The sequence below is a fragment of the Sminthopsis crassicaudata genome, chromosome 4, assembly GCF_048593235.1.
Source record: "Sminthopsis crassicaudata isolate SCR6 chromosome 4, ASM4859323v1, whole genome shotgun sequence".
In the NCBI taxonomy this organism is placed as follows: Eukaryota; Metazoa; Chordata; class Mammalia; order Dasyuromorphia; family Dasyuridae; genus Sminthopsis; species Sminthopsis crassicaudata.
Genome location: NC_133620.1, coordinates 106,910,403 through 106,936,106, shown reverse-complemented (window position 1 = coordinate 106,936,106; position 25,704 = coordinate 106,910,403). Strand labels below are relative to the sequence as shown.

Here is a 25,704-nt window from a genome sequence, read left to right as displayed (position 1 = left end):
TAATTATTTCTTTAATTCTGGAATACATTATGCATCACCCAAGGTTAAGAACAGATTTTTTTTTTTTTTGAGATAGTAAACATTTTTGAATGGCTTCCTTATGGCTGTGTGTGTGTGTGTGTGTGTGTGTGTGTGTGTGTGTGTGTGTGTGTGTGTATTTCACCTGTATGTGATCTTTAATTTACTCAGCAATACAACATATACCTAATTAGTGAATGTCTGTTGACTAGCTAAAGGAGCTTTGGTGGCATAGACCAGGGGAGAAAGAAGTCCTGAGGTAGCACTGAGAACTCCTAAGCATTAAGAATTCCAAGAGATCCTGTGCTGTACCACTGTCTGATCACACTCTGCCAAAGCAGAAAGAGAAGCTTCCTCTGAAAAGAATATATGGACAGTGTTCATACCCTTTATCACCTCTTGCCTAGCACCAGGAGCCTCTGGAGGGAGTCAAGTAAGATAAGTTCATGCCAACTTCTTCATTATAGTACAGCTTAGTTTCATGGTAGGTATAGCCCTTCACAAGACGCAATTTTAACAATTCTAAGAATGGTAAAGGAAGGAAAAATAAAGGAGACAAAAGGAGAAAATGAGAAAAAGGGGGAAGGCTTGTGGGAAAAAGTAAAATCCCCAAACAAGAAATAAGATTGATTTTGGGCAGAAAGGGGGAAAAGAGTAGAAACCAAATCATGTCAAATGGTAAAAGTCATTAATCTCAAGGCTAAGTAATTAGGGTTCAGACAAGGGACAAGAGGCAGAAAGTGGAATAAAACAGGAGAAAGGAAGATAAGAGATGTAGCAGCAGTTAAAGTGATAGAAAACTGAGGCAGAGGAAAGAGAATAAAACTAAATGAAGGAGAAGGAAAAAAAGAAAGCATGGGGAGAAGTTAGAAGGTTGCACAACGGCACCAGTTAAAAAGAAGAGTGTCAAGAAGGGAACAGGAGGTAATACTACTTGGGAGCAAGAGGGAGAGACCCTGTTCAAGGGGAGACAATATAACTAGGGGAGAAAGTAGAATGGTTAAGAAGAAAAACTGACAAATGATTTACAGAACCACCAGAGGTTTCCTAGAAGTTAATATTATTATTATTATTAACATTATTATTGTATAGTTTTGAAATTTAATTCAAAATAATACAAGGGGTTCAGTTTTTCAAATCTGAAACTTTTTTTATCCTTAGCTTGGTATACCCACCAGGTATAGGCTCTTAAATAACGAATCATTCTTTGAAATACTAGCATTTTAAAAATGATAATTTCACTAGAGATAGGCATTCAACTTGCCATTTCATTGGTATGAAGAAACTACCTCTACCATTACAGGCTGGCACCTTTTATACAATTTAAAGACTTTTTGAGAATTGCCTGAAGATTGAGATATTGGGTGACTTACCTAAAGTCACACACCGAGGATGTGTCAAAGGTAGGACTTGAATCCAGGTCTTCCTGGCTCTAAGATTAGTTCTCTATCAGTTATGCCATTCTATGTCTCAAAAGTTTTCAACCAAACATACTTTTCATTGAAAGAGTCTATATAATAGTACTATAAGATGTACTTTCTCTGTCCTTTCCACCTCCTTCTACCCCCAAAATAGCTTGCTTTTTTGCTTATTCCTTCTGTGGTATCACCATTTCCTAAATCAGGATATAAATTATTCTGATCATCATCTGGTTCCTTCCTCTTTCTTCCTCCTCATCTATTAGATCCCAATCTGTTTACAAAGTCATGAGAATCCAGTAGTTGACAATATTTGAAGTCAGAGATCCTCACTTTTTTTGGAGTCTTTCTATCCACATAGCTTGCAGTGGGCTTCAAGTCAGGATGACGTAGGCTCAAATTCAATCTCTAACACTTACTTGCTACTTGACCTTTGCTAAGTCACCACTTCTGTATGCCTCTATTAACTCCCTAGGACTTATTTTCTAAGTCACAGATAGTCTGGGATCTCCTCAGGCAGAGGGAGTTAGCAGACCAAGAGCAAATGCTCCTTCCCAAATATCCATATGTTTCCAATACTTCATATGAACTAAATGCATGGCAGGCATTTAATATCTGCTGAATTTGAAATCTTACTTATTTTTCCTCTAAGATGCCTCTGGAGTCCCCCTTTCTCCATTCTATAATACTGCTATCTTGGTTCTATGACATAAATAATGTTAACAAATACTTATAAAGTTTATGGGATATCACAACTCTGAAGGGAACAGTGTAAGGACCATGAAAAAACTAAAAGAACAAAAGAGCTTTATGTCCAAGGTTGCAGAGCTAAAAAGTGATATCATTTTAATCTTCCTAAAACACTCCTTTAGGGAGGTCACTCTCATGTTCACAAAGCTGTATTTCCTCCCTAAAAATCTGTTTCCGCATCACTCTGACTTTCTCTTCTTTGATAATTCAGGCTCATCTACTTCATGCCTACCCCATACAAGTTGGCTCTTCCTTTGTTTCTAAATCAATCTTGACTTTCAAAGCATAGCTCTGATGCTCCCTTCTCCTCAAAGCTTTGTAACCTACCAGCTCCAGTCTTGCAAGGGTCTATTCCCAAAGAGCTTCTATTTAAGGGACAGATTATGAGGATGGTGCAAAGGATAAAGTCCTAGACCTGAAGTCAAGAAGACCTGGGATCAAACACTTATTAACTTTGGCAAGTCATTTAACCTCTGTTTGCCTAAATTTCCCCATCTGTAAAATGGGGATAAATAATAACAACTACCCATTCCCACATCCTTTTCCCCTATGCAGGTTGTTGTGAGGATCAAATGAGATAATAATTGATAAGTATTTAACACAATGCCTGGCATGTAGTAAGTATTACATACATTAATTTCACTATTATCTAGCTATGTGACTTAGGACAAATCACTGTACTTTTGAGCAAACAGGAATGATTTTATGTCATATATTAAAATTAATCTTATTATATACTCTGGATATTTTCTTTTGGGTCATATAATATTTGTGAATCCATTTCAAAGTAATATTCAATATCACTTTGTGATGAGTTATTAATATTAACATTCCTAACATTTTGACTAATATTTTCTATAAAGGACAAAAAAGGCAACTCCAAACCTCAAAAACATAAAGAAAATCACAGAAGTTAAGGTAACTTCTGAATATCACAAATGATGGTAATTTAAATTGTTACATTAAAATGTGATATTATAAATCTTTCATTAATTAACATTTCTGCGTAAAAAAGAACTATGCTATGATGGCAGAAGCACTGTTGTAATCACTCAAAGTGGGAGCTGTTAAAACATATATAGCACCTTAAAATTTGCAAAGCTTAGATTATCCAGTCAAAATATCTTTATATATTTAGGTCCCTGGATCAAGTGTAAAATGCCAGACTATCTGATACTTAATATGTCATTTGACTTTAGACAAACCATTTAATCTAAATCTCCACTTCCTTTTCTCTAACACAGGGATGCCATCTTTTACTTTTCTTGCCTCACAGGATTATGGTGAAGTTCAAAGGAAGTAACAAATGTGAAAGCCATTTTTACTGCAAGGAAGTATGCAAATATAGCATCATTATGCACCAAATATTAGTATCAAATAGTGCTAGATTATCTAATAATCGAGTTTGGAATGAGGTATTTTATGATTAAGAGATGAAACAAGAAGTCTATTTCTTAGCATTTCTGGTGATTGATGTAAAATTCTTCCTTATAGTGACTCTAAAGGTACTATGATGGGGTGAAGAGAGAACTTAAGTGTTGGGAAGATAGTACATTTTTCAATTGTCAATAAAACTTTAAGTGGCAGAACAGGATGACCTTTGTTGGTAGGTGTTTCCTTACTAAGTAATCCCTCTATCAGTGAAATCATAGATATAGTCCATAAACAAAACCTAAAGACCTTTCCTCCCTGAAATAGTTTGATGGGATATAATTCTGAAGCACTAAATTCTGCAATTCTCATTCAAATACTCTTTATTTGTAACTTTTGAGTCTAGAAATATCTTATTAAAATGAGATGAACAAGCATATTAGTTTCAGATGCACATGAGTTTCTTAAATACTCATTAATACTTTCTTCTCTAGGAAGGTTATGACAAAAAGCATTCACACTTGCATTTTACAAAATAAAAAAAAAATCCCATTTAAAGAATGTTTCTGGTGAAAAAAATAAGAATATAAGTTTGAAAAAGAAATTAGGAGCCTTAAATATTCAAAATGCTAACTAATTTTACCTCTAATATCGCTATGTTGTTCCCCTAAACTGTGGCTTCATACTTTAAAATTTTCCTTTAAAAGTATCCAAAAGGGCTTTAAAAAAAAAAAAAAAAAAAAAAAAAAAAAAAGAAGAAGAAGAAAAAAAATTCAGCAAAAATATCTGTAATTTTTTGTTATATCCCCAAATCTGGATATGCACAATAATTTAGGGCTTCTTTCCCTCAGTTAGTCATATTAGGCTTCTTTTTCTTTCCATGCTATAAATCCATATAAGAAGTAGGCAGATAGTGAGAACCAAGAAAACATTATTCGTGTTCCTAATGCCCTTCCTACATTTCTCCTGCCCAATATATGTCTTTCTTTGTTGCAACTTCCCTCCTAGATTTCTTGGATGATAAGAACAAAGAAGAAAAAAAGGGATTCTACTTAAAGTTATGATCCAACTAAAAGGATGGTTTGATTCATTTTAAGTTAATATCTGCATTTTATGACTCAGTAAATAATGGATAAAAACATCAATGTTTCAAAATATCCATGGCCTATAAAATATTAACCTGATCATATTACAAACAGCTAATTGAAAGTAACAAGGGTTCAGTATATTAAAGATGTTGACCCTCATCTTTTTTTTAATCAACATACCTCAGGAGGCTTGAATTCTTCAATTCCCCCTTCCATTTTCTGTTTAAGTGCACTGTTTACTTGCTTAGCATTTTGAACCTTGAATACACACACAAAAAAAAATTATATGAATTGGCTAGCTGACAATTAGCTGAACATCTGAGCACCCAAAATGTGAAAGGACTACACAAATCACCTATCTAGCCAAAATTTTTATTGTTTACGAATTTCTTTGGAGGAGAGGCAGGATCTCTGTCAAGATTACACATATACAGCATCATATTCAGATGATAAATCTGTTGTTGCTTACAGATAAAAGTCAGTGAAGCAAATTTTCTAGCAGTGAAGATGAATTTTTGGTGGTCTATTCATACTCTCACCTGGTACCTTTGATGATTATAAGCAAGCATATGTTTAGCATAATAAAAGGGAATTCTAGTATTAAACTTTAATAAATTTTCAAAATTTAAAATTTCAAATTTCAAAGAAATGCTAAAGATAACCACTGTTTAGAATCATAAGCCTGGGAATCTTTGAATGGCAAACAAATCTATGTTTCTATTTTTGTCTCTCACACTTTTGATGCTGATGCTTTATTTTTAAAAATCCTAAATATATGCAGTACTTTCCCATTTCCAAAAACACATTGTTTCTGACTTTTAAAATTATAAGCCAAAGAAAACCCACTTCTTTTACTAAAACTTGCTCAATCTTTAACACTTACTCAATAGTTTACTACTACTGTTGTTAATATTATAATTTCTGCCTAAATAGTTTTATATGTAATTTTATATTTTCAAACGAACACATTATATATACACATGCATGTACATACACACATACATATATCTCCATTTTCTAGCTCCAGATCTAGCTACATTAGAAAAGACAATTTTTGCTTCAAATACAATTTACACAAAAACTTGGGAAACAATTTCTGTACAGTTTCAAAGATGATCAAGATCACACATCCTGATTATAATCTCAAAAAAAATTTTCTGCAAAAATAAGTTATGTTTACTCCATAATGTTATTCTTTAAGTAACACATGAAATTTTTTTTCAAGGAATTAATTTAGTAAACCTTCCTTTCTTCTCTGCAGATGTCAAAAGGGACAGAAGTGGCAATATTAAATATGCTACTAGACATGGTTAATTTATTGGTAACTTTTGATGAACTGTTCACTTTTTCTTTTTAAAATCTTGTCACAGAAATGGCTTTACTGGATATAAAATAGGTATAGAAGATAAAAATAAAAGAAGGAAATAAGATTTTTTAAAAATGTATTTAGAAATGGGAAAACAAATGTGTAGAAAAGAGAAGCAAAAAGATCCTCACATACAAAGATAAGTGGTTGAGCATGTGGCAGGTCTATCCAGACAAAAAATATTGACAATATACAGAGATAAATAATCAAGAGTTGATTTCATACTCATAAAGGGGAAGGGTGTGAATTATTCAGAACAGTAAAAAATCCAAAATGGTTTCTCATTCAAAATATAAGTGGTTTAAATTTTGTTTGGGGAATTATTGCTTAATTATTAAAATGAATGGCGTTTTTTCTAATTCATAGTAAATCAGGAATAGAAGTCAATTTCAATTTATATTGAATATACATATATATATATATATATATAAAATTTATAAAGAAATTCCATTTCTTAACTTCCTAACTTTCTTAACTTCCATTCTTGATTACTATAAATACTGGGACAATGGATTTTGAACACAGGAGAACTGGTCTGAGATTTTTAAAGTATTTAAAGCAGCATGGATTATCTACAATGTAGTTATAAGCAAATAGATAATTCAGAGTTGGTTCTATTTAATTTGAAATATTTCATTTAATATCTCTTAACAGAAAAAAAAAATCCAGGTATAGAAAATGCAACTGAAACAAAGTGATTATTTAAAAGATTTGTAGTAAGATCCTTAAACATTTAAAATTAAGAATAGCATCATGTTTAAACAAATTTATTTGCTTCAAGTATGTAAGTTTGAAAACTTATAATGCAATTTTTAAATTATTGATATAATCATTACAGTTTAAGTGTAACAATCAAAAAATTCTGACAGAAGATATTAATTTTTAAATAAAATATGGTATGTTGCCATCAACTCCAAATATAGAAAAATATAGATGAATGTAACAATTTTATCACTGGAAATGATAACTAGAACCTAATTTATCTATGCTTATATTAAGGGTAAAGTTATGAAAAGTTAAAAACACACATAATCTAAAAAGTCACATTTAGAGAGTAAGTGCTGTTTTTTTCCCAAGAATAAAGACTAACCAAGATTGATTTGATTTTTGTCCCTTCACAACCCCTGGAAAAAACTTAATTGAAAATCTACAACAGCTAAAGCAGCAGCCACAAGATTAACTTAAATTAAGATGAACTGTAAATAATTGTAGAGAACATGAGATACCTGACGTTTTAGGGAGATTAACTCCATATCTAGTTGTCTGAGAATAGTGTTGGCTGCATTGGGACTACAAGAAACTGCGACCACATCTTCCTGAGTCAGATACATGCCCTTGGGTGGACGGCACTTAGAACGCTGAGAATGATGTCGGTGTTGTAAACTCTGATATTCTCTCCTACCCAGTCCAATCTTGCTAGTTTGGACAGGCTGTTCAGCATTACCCTAAATTTTAAAAAAGGAAAAGAAAGAAGGAAAATATGAATGTAATTTGGTAGACAGGTACCCATTTTTCTTAGATGCTCTAATCCTTTACCAAACAAAACTATATTATATCCATAGTCTCCAGCAAAAAAAAAATTCAGGTTTATAAACTTGTAATGTTTTAGAAGCAGGGTATCAGTGCCTTTTATCAATTAAGATCATTCCATTTAGTGTTCGAGTGCGTATACAGCATTTACCTAAAACCAGAAATCAATCTATTTTATCCAATTATTGCTGGTGCCTGGTTTCATGAAACTTATACTGTAGTAAGGCAGTGGCAGGAGAGAAAGATCGGGCAGGTACACACACACACACACACACACACACACACACACACACACACACACACACTGCAAAAGTTCAAAATAAAAGTTGTAAACAAAATCTATAGTTTATGTAAATCATTTCTGTCTGGGAACTGGGAAAAACCAGATATAAGGAAGAGATGACAATTTACCTGGGTCTTAAAGAAATGCAAAGAATTGGATAAGAAGAATAGGAAATGTGCATTCCAGATAAAAGAAAATATATATGCAAAGAAAGAGAGGAAAGGAGGAAAGTAGTATAAACTTATGGAGACAGGTACATATGAGAATTTGAAGAAGACTTGTGAATGGTGAGAAATCTAACTGGGTTGGAGCATGAACTATAGAAAAGGACAATAATCAGAATTCAGATTCTATGTTAGGCTGGAATCAAACCACTGAAAGTCTTATATGCCAAACAAAAGATTGGACCTTATTCTACAGGCAACAAGAAACCATCACTGTTGAAGGCTTTTGAGTGAGAGGTTGTAGTCTTCAAAGTTTTGCTTTAAGATAATTAACGTAGTAGTAGAACATGGAGTGAAAGAAGAGAGAACAGAGATGGGGAAAAAAGACTTATAATAGTCCGGGTGAGAGATAAGTAAAGCCCAAATTAGGACTTTAATAGTGGTATCAGAAAAAGGGAGTAGGTGCAAGAAATATTGTGCAAGTAGAATCACAGGATTTGGCAAGTCTGTGGATGTGGGGAATGAGGGAGAAGTCAGAGATATTATAACTGTGAATCTGGGTAACAGCAAAGTACCATTAAGTAAAGATATAGAAGTCAAGAGAAAAATAAAATTTTTGACAAGGGATTAAAGAAGATGACTTCAAGTTCTGACAAAGTGAGTTTGAATTATCCGTCTAATGCCTTGAATATTGAAGGTGCTCAACAAAAATTTGAATTTTCAAAAAAATGTTTAATACTTATTTATCCATGCTTGACTGGCTGAACCAACAGTATATTATTTCCTTACTGATGCAAAATTAAATAAATAGGAAAACTTATTTGGACTTTTGCTTTAGAAAGTTTAACAACATTCAAATATGCAGATAAATTATCAGGTTGTCTTCTTAAAGAAAAGAAGCTGATCTCAAGGCTATTTGATTTCATTTTAAACCTCTCACAAATTTGACAATAGGAAAAATCTGGTTTTATTTAATATGTTCTTATACCCAATATTTCATTCTTTGACAAGCATTTCTAAAAGATGCTTTAGGATTTAGGGCACCAGCCAAAGATAAATTATACTGAACACAATTCAGGTGCTAAGAGAGTTGTAGTACCCAAAATTTAGATAGTCAATTTAATAAACAAATGAAATTATGATGCCAAGTCCTAACTATTGGAAAAAAAGGAAGTTTCAAGTTATCTGAGTAAATCTAGAAGGATTTTTCTAATATACAACTGAATATATATAATCAATTCAAAAAAGATGCAAATATCAGTAGAAGCTCACATTTACCACAATGCTTTCAAAAAGAAAATGGGTCTTCTGGTTAAGAAACAAACCATCTTTCTGATACTCCACATTGATTTTTTTATGTAAAAACTATCTAAAAAGCTCATAAAGGCAACATACAGATGTTCAATACTTATACCAGAGATACAAAGCATTAGGTATCTTTCCTAATGATAGCTGTCTATTACTTCTTGAAGCAGTTGAAAAAGGAATAAAGTATTATTAAGCTATTATTGAAGCTAGTCTTCCCTTTTCCCATGGCCCTCTCTAGACTCCAAGCAGACAAAAAAGATCCATGACAAATGAACATTGTTAAAGGTCATTTATAGAAAATTTTTCTCCATTTTATTTATTTAAAAAATTTGGCACTTAAAACAGGCACTGTTCACTAATTTTGAGTATTTTTGTTGGAAACTTTTGAAAATGTATTTTCTTCTTTGATAAACTATTTGGTCTTTTCTTGAAGACAAGCTTATTATCATCATGAATACTCTAGCAATATACACTATACTTCAAGTAATGTCTTCAAGAACTACTTGAGGTATACATAAGCTTAACTGTTCTAACCATACTGCTCTGGACAATGATTTTTACCAGTTGGTGTTTTCTTTTGTCTCCTCGTCATCTGGCGCTTTTCATTGCAGTGTTTGTTTCTAGGAGAGATCACATTCTGATCGGCTGTTATTTGGGAAAGAACTAATAATTTCCAATCTAAGCCAGATAGCTAAGTTGGTTAAATCAGTTGCTTTATCTTTATACATAATGCTAAGTTTAATGTTGAAAGTTAACTTTTTTAACAATGTTTTTCCACTTACTTTGAGTATGTGCTTATATTTTGTTTGACTGAAATGGCAGAAGTCTGCCCATTAGAGAAGTGTCAGTTTACTATGTTTAAAAAAAAAAATCTTCTACTCATGTACAGGGGATAGCTAGGCAACACAGTAGCTAAGAATGCTAAGCCTGGAGTTAGGAAATACTCATCTTCCTGAGTTCAAATCTGGCTTCAGACACTTAATAGTTGTGTGACTCTGGGCAAGTCACAACACATTGTTTGCCTCAGTTTCCTCATCTGTAAAATTATTCAGAGAAGAAAATGGCAAAATGCTTCTTTATCTTTGCCAAGAAAACCACCAACAGGGATTGCAAAGTCAGACATAACTGAAAAATGACTGAACAAAAAACAGACAGTTTGTATATAGATAGAAGAAACCATGACACCATTTAATTTTACCTCCATTTTGCACATGTGGAATTTATGGCCCAGAGAAGTTCATTGATTTTCCTAAGATGACAGTGGGGTAGTGAGACTAAAAGCCAGTTATGATATATTGCTTCCCAATCAGCAAAAAATAAAAAAAAATAAAAAAAAATCCTTTCTTTAAGCTGTTATTCATAACCATTTAAAAAACATAAATTTACATCACAATGCATTTTAAAACAAATTTTTTCTTAAGCTGAAACTCTATTCTTTTAATTTCTCTTGGTAGAGAATTAGAATAAATTTCTAACATCTTCTGTGACTAATGAACATTATTACCTCTTTTTTAGCTTCTTTTTTGGGATCATAATCACTATCATTCCCATCCATCGGGTGTGCTTCTTCCACATCATCATCACTGAGAACAAACATCAAAATTTTAGTAAACTTTGCCCTTTACCTCTACTTCAATAATCTTAAAAGTGTTTATTCACTTACAGTTTTATCAGATGCCAGATATTATTTAGTAGAACAAGGGCTACTCTTGAGAAAACTGTTTTTACTACATATCATAATTTAATTTTTTAACAGTGTTTAAAATATTAGATTTTTGTCAATCCTTTTAAATATCATTAAAAATGAAAAAAAGGATTCAGAATGGCCCACAGTCCTATAGGTTCCCATTCCACATGATTGTGACAATGGCAGGGAAGAAAATGCAAAAGATTATATGGAATTTAGATTATCTACAAATAACTTAGCTGTTCTTAACCTAAATAACTGTAAACTAACAAAGAGACATACTGCTGAAGGAAATGAAATATATCTGTGTTGATGACATTAAAAAAACAAGAAGAGGTCATATATAAATGGAAAAATAGCTCTCAAGCTCTCTAAGGAAGTAAATGAAGACATTAATTGGTTTTACTGTGCAACTAAGGATAAGAAAAATAATCTTATGGGACACTTTAAAAAAAATCTCATTTGTTGTACCCATAATAAAGAGTTTGCAAAACCACCATGAAAATCTCTGTATTTTACTTGCTAATACTGTGCTGAAGATGAAAAAAAAAAGGGGAAATCTAGAACAAAATTCTGACATTTCCTAAGGAAGTTTAAGCCATGTTAATCACAAATTGAGAGAAACTATCTCAATCAGCAAACACTTTACCTTGCCAAGTGATAATGCCAGACAAGGGTTTGTTAACTTTTGCATATAAACCTTTCTGTAAGGTCCTCTAATAGAAGATGGAAGAAGACTATTAGCAATGTCTTATCATAAGGAGATAAGAAGCAATGGAGGAAAATGCAAGTCTGAAAAGTGCTAGGTGAGATACCACTAAACAAATCATCTCAAGGGCATTTAAAGATGAAACCAGGTGAACAAATGGAAAAACAGAGAAGACTCTAATATCAGATATGCCAGATATATCAAATGAAGAAATGAAAATGCACTAAAAACAAAGATAAGAAGATCATCTGGATTAAATCAAGTATATTTAGAAAAGGTCTGTGTTGGAAGCAGGGATCAATTCTGAAGATAAAAGGAGTTCCAAAAGCTTGGAAAATTTTTGAACTTTATTGATACCCCTAAAAGGTAACCAAGAAAACACTAACAACTAATGACCTATATTGCCAACACTTCCAATTCTATGATTTTTTTCCTGAGAATTTAAACACGTCAGGATGCCTTTAATGAAACATATATAAAGGGAAATAGGTAAGATTTTTCTGGAATATTCTTAAGCAGACATCTTTATAGTTACACAACTGAATGAAAAGTATCAAAAATAGTCCTTCTACCGGTTGATTTTAAAAAGTATTTGGTTTGATAAAGAAAAATGTCACCTTCAGATTCTCTGTTGAGAAAATAACTTCCCTGGCTATGTCAAAGTCATATAAGACTTCTTGAACGATAATAACAGACATGATTTCATTCAATAATTCTGATTAATCCTATTAAGCAAAGCATCAATTAAGGATACATCCTTGCTAAAGATATACACAATTGCCAAAGATTTCCAATTAAAATGGAAGACAGTCTCTATAAATTGGGAAGTGCTTCAGATGCTCTTGCATGTGAACAATAATGTTGAATGCATCAAATCTTAAGATACTATGGAGATTCCTAATGAAATCCAAGATAAAGAGTTTAGTGCATTGTCAATAGACAAGGGAAAAAACAAATAGATGAAAACTGTTGATTGTCCACATTATGCTGTGCAATTGAATAAACCACTCATTCAACATTTAAGATGTGAGTATCTCTCCATAAAAGAGATGGTATTAATGGGGAGAGAAACAGAATTGAGAGGTTGTGATGTGCTGAAAACACAGCTACTTAAGTGTCAAAGGCAGAATTTAGTACCTAGTACTTTGTGAACCAGACCCTGTTGCTGTTCTAAATCAAAACCCATCTTTTTTTTTTTTTTAAACATCGATACTTTCACAGTTATGCTGGCGTGGCTATGAACCAAGGAATACCATGCTGTCTATAGAATTAAGGCTGAATATCACCCAAATATCAATGTAGAAAATCATAGGAACTAATAGGCCATAATATATTATCAAAGAAAAACTGCTTAAGAAGCAATAGAAAGGATGTCATCAAGCAGGGTATGGGACTGGGGGAAAAAAGGGCAAGTCTGTGTGAGGAGACTGGGGTATAACTGAGTGACAATGTTAAAGGAATTAGTATAAGACTCTTGGAACATTTAATGGACACCCTGTAGAGGACAGACAAGTGTTGAAAAGTATGAGAGGGCATGGAGAGAATATCAACAATAAGATTAGATTTATAAAAATTTTTATTTCAAAGTTAATTTTTTCTATCTTATGTTCTTTAATGTTAAAAGCATTAAACCTACCTGTCACCCTGATTATGTCTGTTGGCTAATTTTCGAGCCTGGCGATCCATCAAACTTGTCCGAGACCGAGTTTTTTTCCAGGAATAGTAGTATTTTACAAGACTTGCAATAGTCTTATCTGGAAGCTAAAATAATTAGCATTATTAATACGTGCAGAATGAATTTATTAATACTTTTAGTAGCAGCTTTAAGATATTTTCCATAAATAGCAATTGTAGCTACAATGGTTTTAATTAATTTGATGATGGTAAATTAAACTACTGACAAAGTCATATGCTATTCCATGTAGTAGGATGAAAAGGTGCTAATAATTATTATGTCACCTCCATCTTTGGATTATGCCACCCTCTTATTTAATATGTAAGGTTTTACATATAGTAGGAAATCAAAAAAGTATATAATGAACATTCTTCCTCCTTAATTCTGCCTTGTAGAATTCCTGGCTTCCTTAAATATACAGCTCAAATGCAATATCCTGTGGAAAGACTTTTCTGGTACGAACTGCTAATGTCTTACTTTCTAAGATTCCTTTTCATCTGCTCTATGTAAATTATCTCTTATATACACTACTATTAGCATGGTGTCTCCTCTATTAGAATGTATAAGCCCTAGATTAAAGAATGGATTTTGCTTTTTCTTTGTACTCTTAGCACATCTTTTTTTTTTTTTTTTTTTTTTAAATTGTTGTTGTTAAGTCATTTCAGTTGTGTCCAACTCTTCATGACTTCTTTTGGAGTTTTTGTGGCAAAGATACTGGAATGGTTTGCCATTTTCTTCTCCAGCTCATTTTACAGATGAAGAAGAACTGAGGTAGGTCTCTGAGGCCAGATTTGAACTTAGGATGGTGAGTCTTCCTAATAATTCCAAGCTTGGTTCTCTATCCACTGCACCATCTAACTATCCTCTGGCACATTTTAAACATGATTAAATTCATGGATTTACTGAACTAACTGACTTAATGAATGTGATAAAGTATTTTTGTCTACTTTCTACCTTGAAGACTAATATAGTAAAGGTAGCACAAGTACCATGGTCCCAAGCTGTTTTGAATGAAATAATGATGGTATTCAATGCTTAAGGCTTTTCTTAAAAGTATTTTCAAAGCTAGAAAGCAAGTTACTTATGCCAATTTTATTTAAATCATAGACCTTCAAAGTGGCTCTAATCACAAAATCATAGATATGTGCTATGAAAAGTTCTCCTAGTTATGACTTAACATACCTGGCTATAAGAAAACTATCATCACCAATGTCCTTTTACAGATTGAAATGCTAATAAACTAATAACAGATATCCCACTACTAATATAAATTTCTAACCTTTCCAATTTTAAAGTATGTCTTACAGAGACTTATCAGTTTTATACTACTTTGGGTGAGATAACTTAGAAGTTTAAGAATCAAAGGCATCAATAAGTTCATATCTAACACTTAAAAAAAAAAAGAAAAAGAAAAAAAGGACAACATTCAAATAACTAGGATATTTTTAAAATGTGCTTTCATCTCCAGAAGAATTTCAAAATAGAAACAAAGATGCTAGTAATTACAACCAATTCAATATTTATTCAATATTACTATTTTCTTGAACCTACAAGTAGCTTAAATATAATTATTGAGTATCAACAATAAAGCTGAGAAATGTGAAATTATTAACTTAAACTTTCATAATATAAAAAAGCATTTTCATAACACAGAGTAATAATAGAAATTTCCACATTTTTATAGATATGAAAACCCTGGCAATTAAAACTATTGTCCAGAAATCTAAAATTTAACGTGTAACCATTGCATGCTCTTTGCATTTAATCATGGCAAAGTAATGAAGAAAAAAGTTAAATAACCTAACATGTTACTTCAGTACAAACCACAGTAAAATAAAAAATGTTATCTTACCATTTGCTGAATCCTGTGAAAACTCTTCCCATGAAAACTAAAGGCTTGTTCAAAGAGGACTTTATCTTCCACGGTCCACTCATCAGGGAAGGGAGTGAAGTTAGGGAGATCAGCAAGGGACTTCTCAATGTTATGTTTATGCCAGAATAGCATGCCAAGTGCCTTTGAAAAGAAATCATCCCTTTTTGGTTTTAGCTGACTTATGACTTAAGTATGACTTATCACACTTTAAGAAAGTTAAACACAAATTAAGTTAAAATACTAAGGGTCAACTTTTTCAACTGAAAAACAAAAAAAGAAATTAATAGTTTTAGATTTTTTTAATGTGAGGTGCCTATGTATTATAGCTCATATGGTTTCATGGGCCTGCAAAAAAAAAAATCCAGGCCTCAGAACAGTGGGTGTCTTATATACCATATGTGCTATAATAACTAGGCAAACAGTGAGTGGAGAATATATTGTTTACATAATTAACAAATTAGATTTTTAGGCTACAAAACTAGACTTTAATCCTATTTTAGATTATGTCTTTAATGTTTGTAAATATTGTTAATTGGGAAAAATTTTAAATGAAGGAAATAGATATTAAAAGAAATTATTTAAATAAGTAAAGACTTGAAAGAAACTTAACACCACACCACTAGCCACAGTACAAAAATAGAACAGCAAGGTGGGGATTCAGTAAGGAAAGATTTCAGTTACAACTTTTCAAAGCACTCCATGATCTTAAAAAGTCCCAATGAGTAAGAATGCATTGAGTAAACTTTTGAAATTTTTCAATATTTGTTTTACATTTTTAAGCTCATCTTAATATAAAATAATAGTTAAGACTTCCAATAGATCATATGAGATTCTTCACAGTATTTTGTCCACAAATAGACAAAAAGAGGGAGGCTCCATTTGGAATGTTTAAATTAAAATTGCTTTACTCACTGTTTTACTATAACCCTTTGGAAGCTTGAAATGGAAAACTTCCCTTGCCAACACTTTCCCCCTCTACTGTAGGCCTCATGTGTTTTTGAGGAGTTGCTTCTGAGCACTGCATAGCTGGCCCTGATCTTTATTGAAAGAGCAATGAAATATAATTTGGAAAGAAACACAAAAACCAGACATATCAACTTTATAGGCAATTAAGTTTGAGAAGTTGCATTTCTGGACCTTAGTTATATGCCTTCAAAATAAAAATAAGTTATTTAAAATTATGTGGCTACTTTTTTCTAAAGCTTTACTTTTCAAACAATCCTGCAATTCAATTAAAGGTTTAAAAGACAATAGCTATAGAATTACACATTTTAAAAAGTTTTCAATAAAAAATAATTGAACATATATGCATACATATTATATTGAAGTTTCAACTTCAAAGGCATTTAAGTAGATATCTTGCTAGTAGATACACATACTTGAGTATAGATAGACAGATATACTTGAGAAATCTCTATTTAAATGGTTTTGAAGTTAAAATGATTTTATAGTGTTACTATATAGTGTCTCCATAATCAATTCCTAATATTTTCAGAGGTGGTAAATAAGTTTGTAGATAATTAAATAATCTTAAATTATACAAAGAAAGAAGGAGGTAGGTACTAAAAATAGCAAATTTTTATTACTTGTTAGTAACAAAAAATTTGCTGGAAGAGAAAACTGAACCTTTGTAGAAGAGAGCTTAAAAAATATTTAGTGATAATTTATGTTACTTACTCCTTTCATAATAGATAATCAAGAGTAGAGTGCCTTGGATTATTTTTAATGTTTACTAAGTGCATATAAACATTTTAGATATTATTTTTAAGACATCTAATGTCAAAAGATATTTGTTAAATATTTCAGCAAAAGTTTTAAAAAGTAACGAATTGAGTTTTCTTTTAAGAAGTATGTGTCATACTTGCCATGGAGAAGGTGAGGGGAAGGAAGGGAAAAATTTAGAAGATAAGATTTTGCAACAGTGAATATTGAAAATTATCCATGTATATATTTTAAAAATAAAAAGCTTTAATTAAAAAAAGAATTATGTGTCAAAGTCAACTCCAAAGGACTCATGATGAAAGATATTATACATCTTCAGAGAAAGAACTGATGGAATCTGAAGATTGAAGCATACTATTTTTACCATATGTTTTTTTCCTTTTGATCTGTTTCTTCTTTTACTACATAACTCATGTGGAAATACATTTTACATGATTACACATATATCATCTATTATCAAATTGCTTAAATTTTAAGGCAGGAGGTAAGGTGAGGAAGGGAGAAAAATTTTTTTAAAATGAATGTTAAAAATGGTATGTTTACATATAATTGGAAAAAAATATACTATTTTAAAAAAAGGAATCAAATCAAAGTATAAAAGAAATAAATACCAAAGGACTAAATAAACTATACATGAAGACATAAAAGTTTTTTTTTTTTTTTTTTTAAAGAATGAGGGATCCATTCAAAGTGATCAACTTTACCCAAGGATAGATCAAGACATCTCATTTTAGTTAGAATTCTCTTTATGCCAATAATGACATCTTCTGACAAACTCTTAACAAATTACTATGGTATATTTGATCACAGAATATTATTAAAAATAATAATTAATAAAATAGTTCAAATCATTGGTGTGAGTGAATAACTTTCAAAGTTGAAACCTAAGTATCTATTGTTATTTATTAAAAAAACATGTACTTGAAACATTTATACACCATATAAATGCTTAGAAAAATTCTGAAACTTACATACCTGTTCAACATTGTAGCCATGTTTCTCTTTTGCAATTGCAATATATTCATCCACTACAACAACAACAAAAGAAACATAAAAAAAAAAAAAAACAAAAAAAAAAAACCCAGAATTAAAAAACCCAAACCCAGTAGAATATCTTACTTAACTATATGAATCTGTCCAAACCTAACTGTATTCTCTCATCAAGCAATTTATATTCCAGGAAAAAAAGCAATGTGAGCTATCTTTTACAAATAACAAACCTTTTTTAACCTTTTTTATTTAAAGAGAGAGAAGGGAAGTCATCTTAAAAATTATATTGCAATATCTACGAATGTATAGAAGACATATAAAGCTATTTTTGTGTTCCAATTGATACTATGTTTAGACAGACTCATAAGTGTGGCTACAAACACTAAATTACAGGCAAGAATTCTTTTCAATGCTATAACTATATGATGGACATTTTTTTTTTTATTTTAAGCTGCAGCATTTCTTGTGCAGAGCTGATTGCTGTTTTTAATTATTTCGTAGATCTGTTGGTCCAAAGCCTTTGCTGAAAAAAATTAACCCACTTTGAGCAATCCATACCTCACTAGTCTGTTGTTTTCTGGTCCACAAGCATGCCACAATGTCTGAAGCTGTGCTTAAATGCTTCCTCAAATACCTTTCTTCTGCCTTCTTGCTCTCCGTATCCCCACTTCAACCTGCCATTTGAGAAGCTGTTCCAATATTTTATTTTCTTTCATTTTATACACAAATTTAAGGTTGTGTTTGGGGACAGTTTCAGTGGCAATGTTCCAGAGCCTCTCAGTTGGCGATCAGGATTAAGTGAAACTTTCTGTGATGCCAGATTGCACTGTTCTCTCTCTTCTAAAATGAAAATCCTATGTGTTATCTTATTTTCTAATTAGCTGCAAAGCAAATTTTACTACTGTAATAGGAATATATAATATTGTTCCTTCACTCAGATTCTACTGTGATGTCTCATTTGGTATGGAGGTGACCCCAGGTTCAGATTATGCCAATTCTGACAAGATCCAGACAATCATTCCTACAATATAAAGGTTTCAGAACATCTGAGTGAAAATTAAGGTCATTTTTTAAGGGCTAATCTAAGCTTAAAAGTTGTGTGAAACTTCACCTAATTGGACATTAATATAGTTTTTGAACAATAGCAATTCTCAAAAACTATCCACTATTACTTAGGTAAGTTATAATACAGACAATTCTCACTTTACAAAATTCAGCTTTATGTAAAGAACTCCACATTCTTAACAAACACGATAACTTTACAGTACTGTGTATTCTCTCTCTGCTCATAACCTTTGGCTCCATACTCTGTAGCTTCCTACCTTTTGAACCCCTCTCCTTAATCCTCCTCCAAACCCCTCCCAGTGAAAGCAGAACAATTGCTAGAGATAGGGGCTTGGCTTGAGACTTTCAGAATGGAGAAAGGAGATTTTTGTTCTACTCTACCCACCCACCCCTGTGCTTAGCCATACACACTTCCTCTTTTGTCTGTGCTGGGGTACCAGTGTGTCTGTCTCAGACTTCACATTTCACCCTGTTTGCCCTCTTCTTCACTTTGTGTCCTTGTCTGGCCCTCAAGAAAGAACACCCTCCATGTTCTTTCTCTTGGTTCTGATTGGGTCCCCAAGTGGCTGTCTTGGGCTCTTCTACCTTCTGCTCTCACTTCTCTGTCCCTGGGATCATGTGCCAGTCTCCACTGTAGGCTCTTAGCCTCCTTCCTTTTCCCATTTCTATGGGCAAGTTTGCATTACATAAAAATCGTTTTACTTAGAGGTCTGCATAATAGTCCAAATACATAATAAAGTGAGAATGGTCTGGATATGATGGTGAGAAAAGAGCCCATAAAGATGAAATCAAAGATCTACAAAGTTCCAAATTCCAAGGAAATCTTGTTTTTCATATATTGCATGTCTTATCCTTCAACTAGATCCCAAATCTCTTGGAAACATACAGTATGCCTTTAATATTCACAGTTCAGTATAATGTTGGACATATAAGATTTTCATAATCTGACTGATGTGATGTCCAATGTAGTTTCATGTCTTGCAGCATTATTAAAAAACTTTCAAGGCCTTAAGTTTGGCATGCAACTTGAATACATTCCACTAACACACACAGATTTCTAAAAACTGGTTTTCTTATATTGTTAATATATCTTTATACACTATTCTGCCATAGGCAAAATTTCAGTCCTCTATTGCAGATGTAAATCTCTGGCCACCGGGTAGGCCTTTTCTGGTCCAAACTAGTAAGTGATCTCAGAATTATAATTATTGGTTTACTGTCACAGACCAATTCTATAAAATCATTAATGAAACCACATCTTTTCTTCTATGTGTATTTTAAAAGCACATCTATCAAGATATACATAAAAATTCTTAGAATACTAAAAATCTTTTGTGGTATTCTTAATTCCCTGAGTCAGAAAAACATCAAGAAGCATAACCAGATATCACTTGAAGCTTAACTTCTGATGGATATTTGATTTCATCTGGGCTCTCACACAGATGTGGGATAACTAGACTGTTATGCAGATCTCTAAGTGAACTGATTTTTATGTACAACACTTTTTGGGTTTTAACCACTTTGAGCCATGGACTGAACAAAAACACAAGGTAGCTTACAGTCCTAAGTAACCCCTTTCTAGTTCTATAGTAATGCTGGCAGTAATACTCTGGTATGCTAAAACATAGAAAAACTGTAAACATTACATTTTTGCTAAGTGTAACAACCAAATAAATTTATGAAACTAAGGTATATTCATTTTTTACATTCTCACTATTAAGTGAAAACCAAATTCACAAAGAAATTGCAGCTAAATGAAAAAATGGCTTGAAAATTCTCATCAACATAAAAGAAGGAATTTAAATCATTGTTTCCCTAAAGTCTGTATGAGACATCAGTTCAAGTGACTGGGTCATCTCACCTTTCAAGATTCACAATGAACATAAGCAAACATTAACAAAAAGACAAACACAATTTATGTGCACAAATCTTTTGAAAATGTAATGAAGAAATTTTATGAATATATAAAAATCTTTGAAACTATGTGAACAAATGAATGTTCCTTCAAAACTAAGAGATCACTTCATACTTAATGACTTCAATGAAAAAACATGTATGGAAAAGGAAAAAAATTACATTAGAAAATACAGTTTCAGATTAAGAAATCAAAGAAGCCAAATTAGGTTTGTAGACTACTTTTAAGCCTTGCACCAATATATCACAAAAAAGTTCTTCTTTAAGGCTAGATTTGGTGAGTACTTTATAAAAGAATTAATTTACCTACATCTTAACAGACATGAAAAGATTAGTTATGAATTCAGCAGTCCAACACACCTCTATATACTTAGATTAATAGATAAAAGACAAAAGTAAGTACCAATTAGAAAAAAAAGAAAAAGGATAAAGACATGATGAAATTGTGTACAACTATAGCACTTCTGTCACACCCATGAACTAAAAAATGGGAATTAACATGCTCTTATCTTCAGTCATACCATTTCTTTTTTTTCTGCTGAGGCAATTGGGGTTAAGTGACTTGCCCAGGATCACACAGCTAGAAGGTGTTAAGAGTCATACTGTTTCTTAAAGAATTTTGACCTATTGTCAAAAAAAAGAAGCAAAAAGAATGTAGAAAATGGAAGCCAATTTCTTGATTTCTTCACCAAGTGGAAAGATATGGAAACTTGAAGGCAATGCTAATTTAGAATACAAGTTCATTTGTAAAACATTATGGAAAAGAAAAAGGAGAAGATAAAATAGTAACAAATATCTGAAGAAAAAACAAGCATGAAGAGAAATTGGTATGAAAATCTAGCTAAGAATGATTGAGAGCATTTATAAATGAAATCAGAAGCAAAAAAAAAAAGATACTACATAAAAAAAGACTAATTTCAGCCCATTTGTAGTGATGTTTACTGATTTCAGCCCATTTGTAGTGATGTTTTCACTGATAATGAGGACAGAATCACTACCTTTGGATCCTACCGTCTCAGTATCTAATGTAGATAAAGTGGAAATGGAGAGGTTTTGTTTAATACCAGATAGTTTATGATCTCATCTGAAGGTTCTTTCTGAACATAATGTAGATCTTCCATTAGCATTAAAATTATGTGAGACTGGCAGATTCAACAATGGAAATAAATAATTTCCCCCAACAATTTGCTTTGGACTTTTAATAAGCAAGTTGTATAAAAGAGATGTGCTCACCAATGTCATGGATGATAGATAGATGATATGTGTAAAAGGATTTCCCAGAGATGGCAAGTTTCCTATTTGCAGGTGACATTGTTTTACTTGCATTAAGCTCCTAAACACTTTAATACCTTCTCAATGAAATCCAAAGCTCCAAAAGGAGATCAAATGGTATAGCCATCTCTTCTGGAAAAACAAGAGATCATCTACTGCTTAGACTTTGAATTAATAGCAGACATATATCTAAATGGCCCAGAATTGGAAGGAAGTGTTCACTAATATTCTTCTGGCAATAGAATGCAAAACTATCTGTAGAACTAACATTATAAGAAGCCAAAACCACAAAGGATAGCTGTATGAAAAGTCATAATAGGCTGAATGTCATTAATTATTACCTATGTAGGAAAAGTAGCATAAAGACAGAAAAGAAAATGAATAATCCATCTCTTTTTATAGTCATGAAAGTATTCAAAATGAGAGATATCAGATGACTAGCAGAGTTATATGCAAAATACTCAAGATATTAAAAAACAACAACAACAACAACCCACAGATGAAGGTTTCTTAGTTTGTTAGGTGGATCATTCTCAGAAGACTTATGAAGCACTATGGACAAGACTCAGAATGAGAAAACAAAGGGCTGCAAGAAAAGTATGCCTAAACCAATAAAATCATGGTATCAAAGTACTGTCAGATGCCAATTTCCAAGCCATCAAGAAATATGTCTGTATCTATCTCCAAAACCATGGTTTAAACATAGGAAACACCATTAATTCTGATATGCCCAACTACATCATTCCAGAATATTACAATATCCTTGGGATACTGGTGGATTCTAAAGCAAGACAAAATGTTTCAATAGTTGTCCAAACCTTGATCAATGATTTTATTCAACATTTTTGCAAAAAATTCACAAAAACATTGTAGAAATCTAAGTACTATGTATTACATACATACATAGATGATTATATGCTTATATTTTATGAAAAACAATCATGTCTGTTACCTCTGTGGTCTCAAGTCTCACCATAAATCAGGGAATATTCAAATAGAAATAGAATCTTAGCAATTTTAGATGGTTAATGACTTAATTGGTTATTTGCCAGAAATACTACACAGAAATAATCCAACGATTGTTTTAGTTGACTTCCTTACTTTTATCTTAAAGGATGGTAATGGTCATGAATTCCTAAAGAGTTATGTCATTCTATGAACCACTACATAGAATTCCCAATCACTCTAATATTGTCTGCCTGCATTTTGGATTTCCTTCACAGACTAATTGTACACTATTTCAAAGTCCGATTCTTTTTGTTCAGCAAAACAACTGTCTGGATATGTATACATATATTGTATTTAATTTATACTTTAACATATTTAACATGTATTGGTCAACCTGCCATCTGGGGGGTTAAGGAGGGGAAAAATTAGAACAAAAGGCTTGGCAACTGTCAATGTTATAAAATTACTCATGCATATATTTGGTAAATAAAAACTATTAAATTTGAAAAAAAAAGAGTTATGTCATTTATCTACTGAGGAAAAGTCATTGTAGATAATTACATGGTATTGCTTTCCTCTACTCAAAAGATTTTAGCAACTACCTAGTCAAGTCATAAAGAGTTTTTACACCCTAAGCTGCATAAGGAAGAGAGACTAGTCTGCTATATTTCCTTACGACAAACTCTTTTGACTCCAAATATGAACTACATTTTGACAAGTTTGTAATATTGTTAAAAATATCGTATCATAACACAGAGAAAGGAATAAGTATTTATATAGTGCTGAGTATTTGCTAGGTACTGTATTAAGCACTTTATTAAGTATCTCATTTGATTCTCACAACTCTATAAGGTAAATGCAATGAATTTTTATTTTACATTTATTACATTATTTTTATTTTACAGTTTACATTTGAAGAAACTGGGGCAAACAGGGGTTAAGTACCTTACCCTGATTACACAACTAGTAAGTGTCTGAGGGCTGCATCTGACTCAATACTCCATTCACAATGTCACCTATCTCTATGCAATCATTTACATTGCAAGATGCTTAAATGTTTTCAGAATATTTAACCTAACGTCATTAGATTTTATGTAAAAAAAAAAAAAAAGGTCAAATTTAGATACTGACTTACATTTTGCATCTGGAATGCTATGATATGGAGACCAGACAAGCATTCCTCCATTGTCTTTATCTGTGTACTTTGTAGCACCTGGAAGGAAAAGAAATCATTTTGAGTTCTTCAGTTCACATGAACATTTTTAAGAAGAGTAAAAAAATTAAATTTTAGCTCTACTTCAGTCAAGTATGTACAAAAGAAAACAGTAAATTTAAAGAACATACTAAATATGTAAGTTCCCACCTTATTGGGGAATTTTTATTAATTAATTGTCCATAAAATAAAACTTACCCTTTTAAGTATACAAAAACCTTTTAAAGCCTTTTTTTTCCTGGAAATCTTTCTAAAATAAATGATACACATTCTTTCCTTTTTAAGTAGTTTGCCTTTTTTATGATGATTCAGGTTTACTATGTATGTAATATTTGGTATTTATATATCTATTTACATGTATGTTTTTCTCATCAGAATGTATGCCCTCTTCAAGGATAAGAACTGTTTTGTTTGTTAACACCTAGCAGAATGCTTGGCATATAGTTAACACTTTAAAAATGTTTATTGATTGCTCTGTTACACTGTACTGTAATAACTTTGAATTGTAGGTTATCCTTGCTGTCTTCTACATCTAATGGGCTCCTATATTATTATACTTTAAGTTGTAGTTTTTGCTTTTTATAATTTTTTTTCTCTTTTGCTAATTCTTACTGTGATTAAGTATGCTTTCCAATTTACTACTTTTAATATAGCACTTGGGAGATAAAAGGTCAGATAATCAAACTTATTAGAAAAACATATAAGTAAAAAAAAATACTATAAGATCGACCTGTCAAGTCATCAGCCTGTATTCAGCATATGAACTTTGTGACAAAAAAAAAAAAAAAAAAAAAAAAAAAAGATTATTTCCCTTTGTCTTTCCTCACCTATCACCTATCACAAAAGTCAGAATGCCAGACTTGAAGTCAGGAAGACTTGAATTCAAATCCTGCTATAGACACTTACTAGTTGTGTGACCATAGGTAAGTGACTTAACCTCTCTGTACCTCAGTTCCTCTGTATTTGTAAAATGAGGATGTTGAATTCAATGGCTTTCAAATGTCCTTTCCAGTTCTAAATCTATGATCCTATGATTCCTATTATGTTTCAAATAGTTAAAGATTTTAGATGAATTGATACTATACCATTTTATAAAGTTACCTACGGAATATAATGTTGTAGCATCTTTAAAAATGAAAAATTTTAAAGCTACTTCAAGTAATGAAAAGAATTAAAAAATTATCTAATGTTAATGACTTATATTTATATAGTGCTTTAAAGGTTACAAAATACTTAAACATACACTATCTCATTTTATTCTCATGATAATCTTGTGAGGTAGCCATTTATTATTAATGCCTTTATTTTACAGATAAAGCAGAACTATCAGAGAGGGTAAA

The 25,704-nt window shown here is 31.8% G+C and overlaps 1 protein-coding gene across 4 annotated transcripts in view; it reads right to left on the bottom strand.

Annotated features, from left to right (window-relative positions):
- RCOR3 (REST corepressor 3) overlaps positions 1-25,704 on the bottom strand; it is a 50,629-nt gene that overhangs the window by 18,674 nt on the left and 6,251 nt on the right. For all 4 annotated transcript variants that reach the window (XM_074309080.1, XM_074309082.1, XM_074309079.1 and 1 more), the window contains 7 exons: positions 24,287-24,364; positions 17,938-17,990; positions 15,220-15,381; positions 13,329-13,453; positions 10,801-10,879; positions 7,238-7,456; positions 4,826-4,903 (listed from right to left, as the gene is read on the bottom strand). In XM_074309080.1, the coding sequence (XP_074165181.1) occupies positions 4,826-4,903; positions 7,238-7,456; positions 10,801-10,879; positions 13,329-13,453; positions 15,220-15,381; positions 17,938-17,990; positions 24,287-24,364 (794 nt within the window). The remainder of the gene's footprint in view (positions 1-4,825; positions 4,904-7,237; positions 7,457-10,800; positions 10,880-13,328; positions 13,454-15,219; positions 15,382-17,937; positions 17,991-24,286; positions 24,365-25,704) is intronic.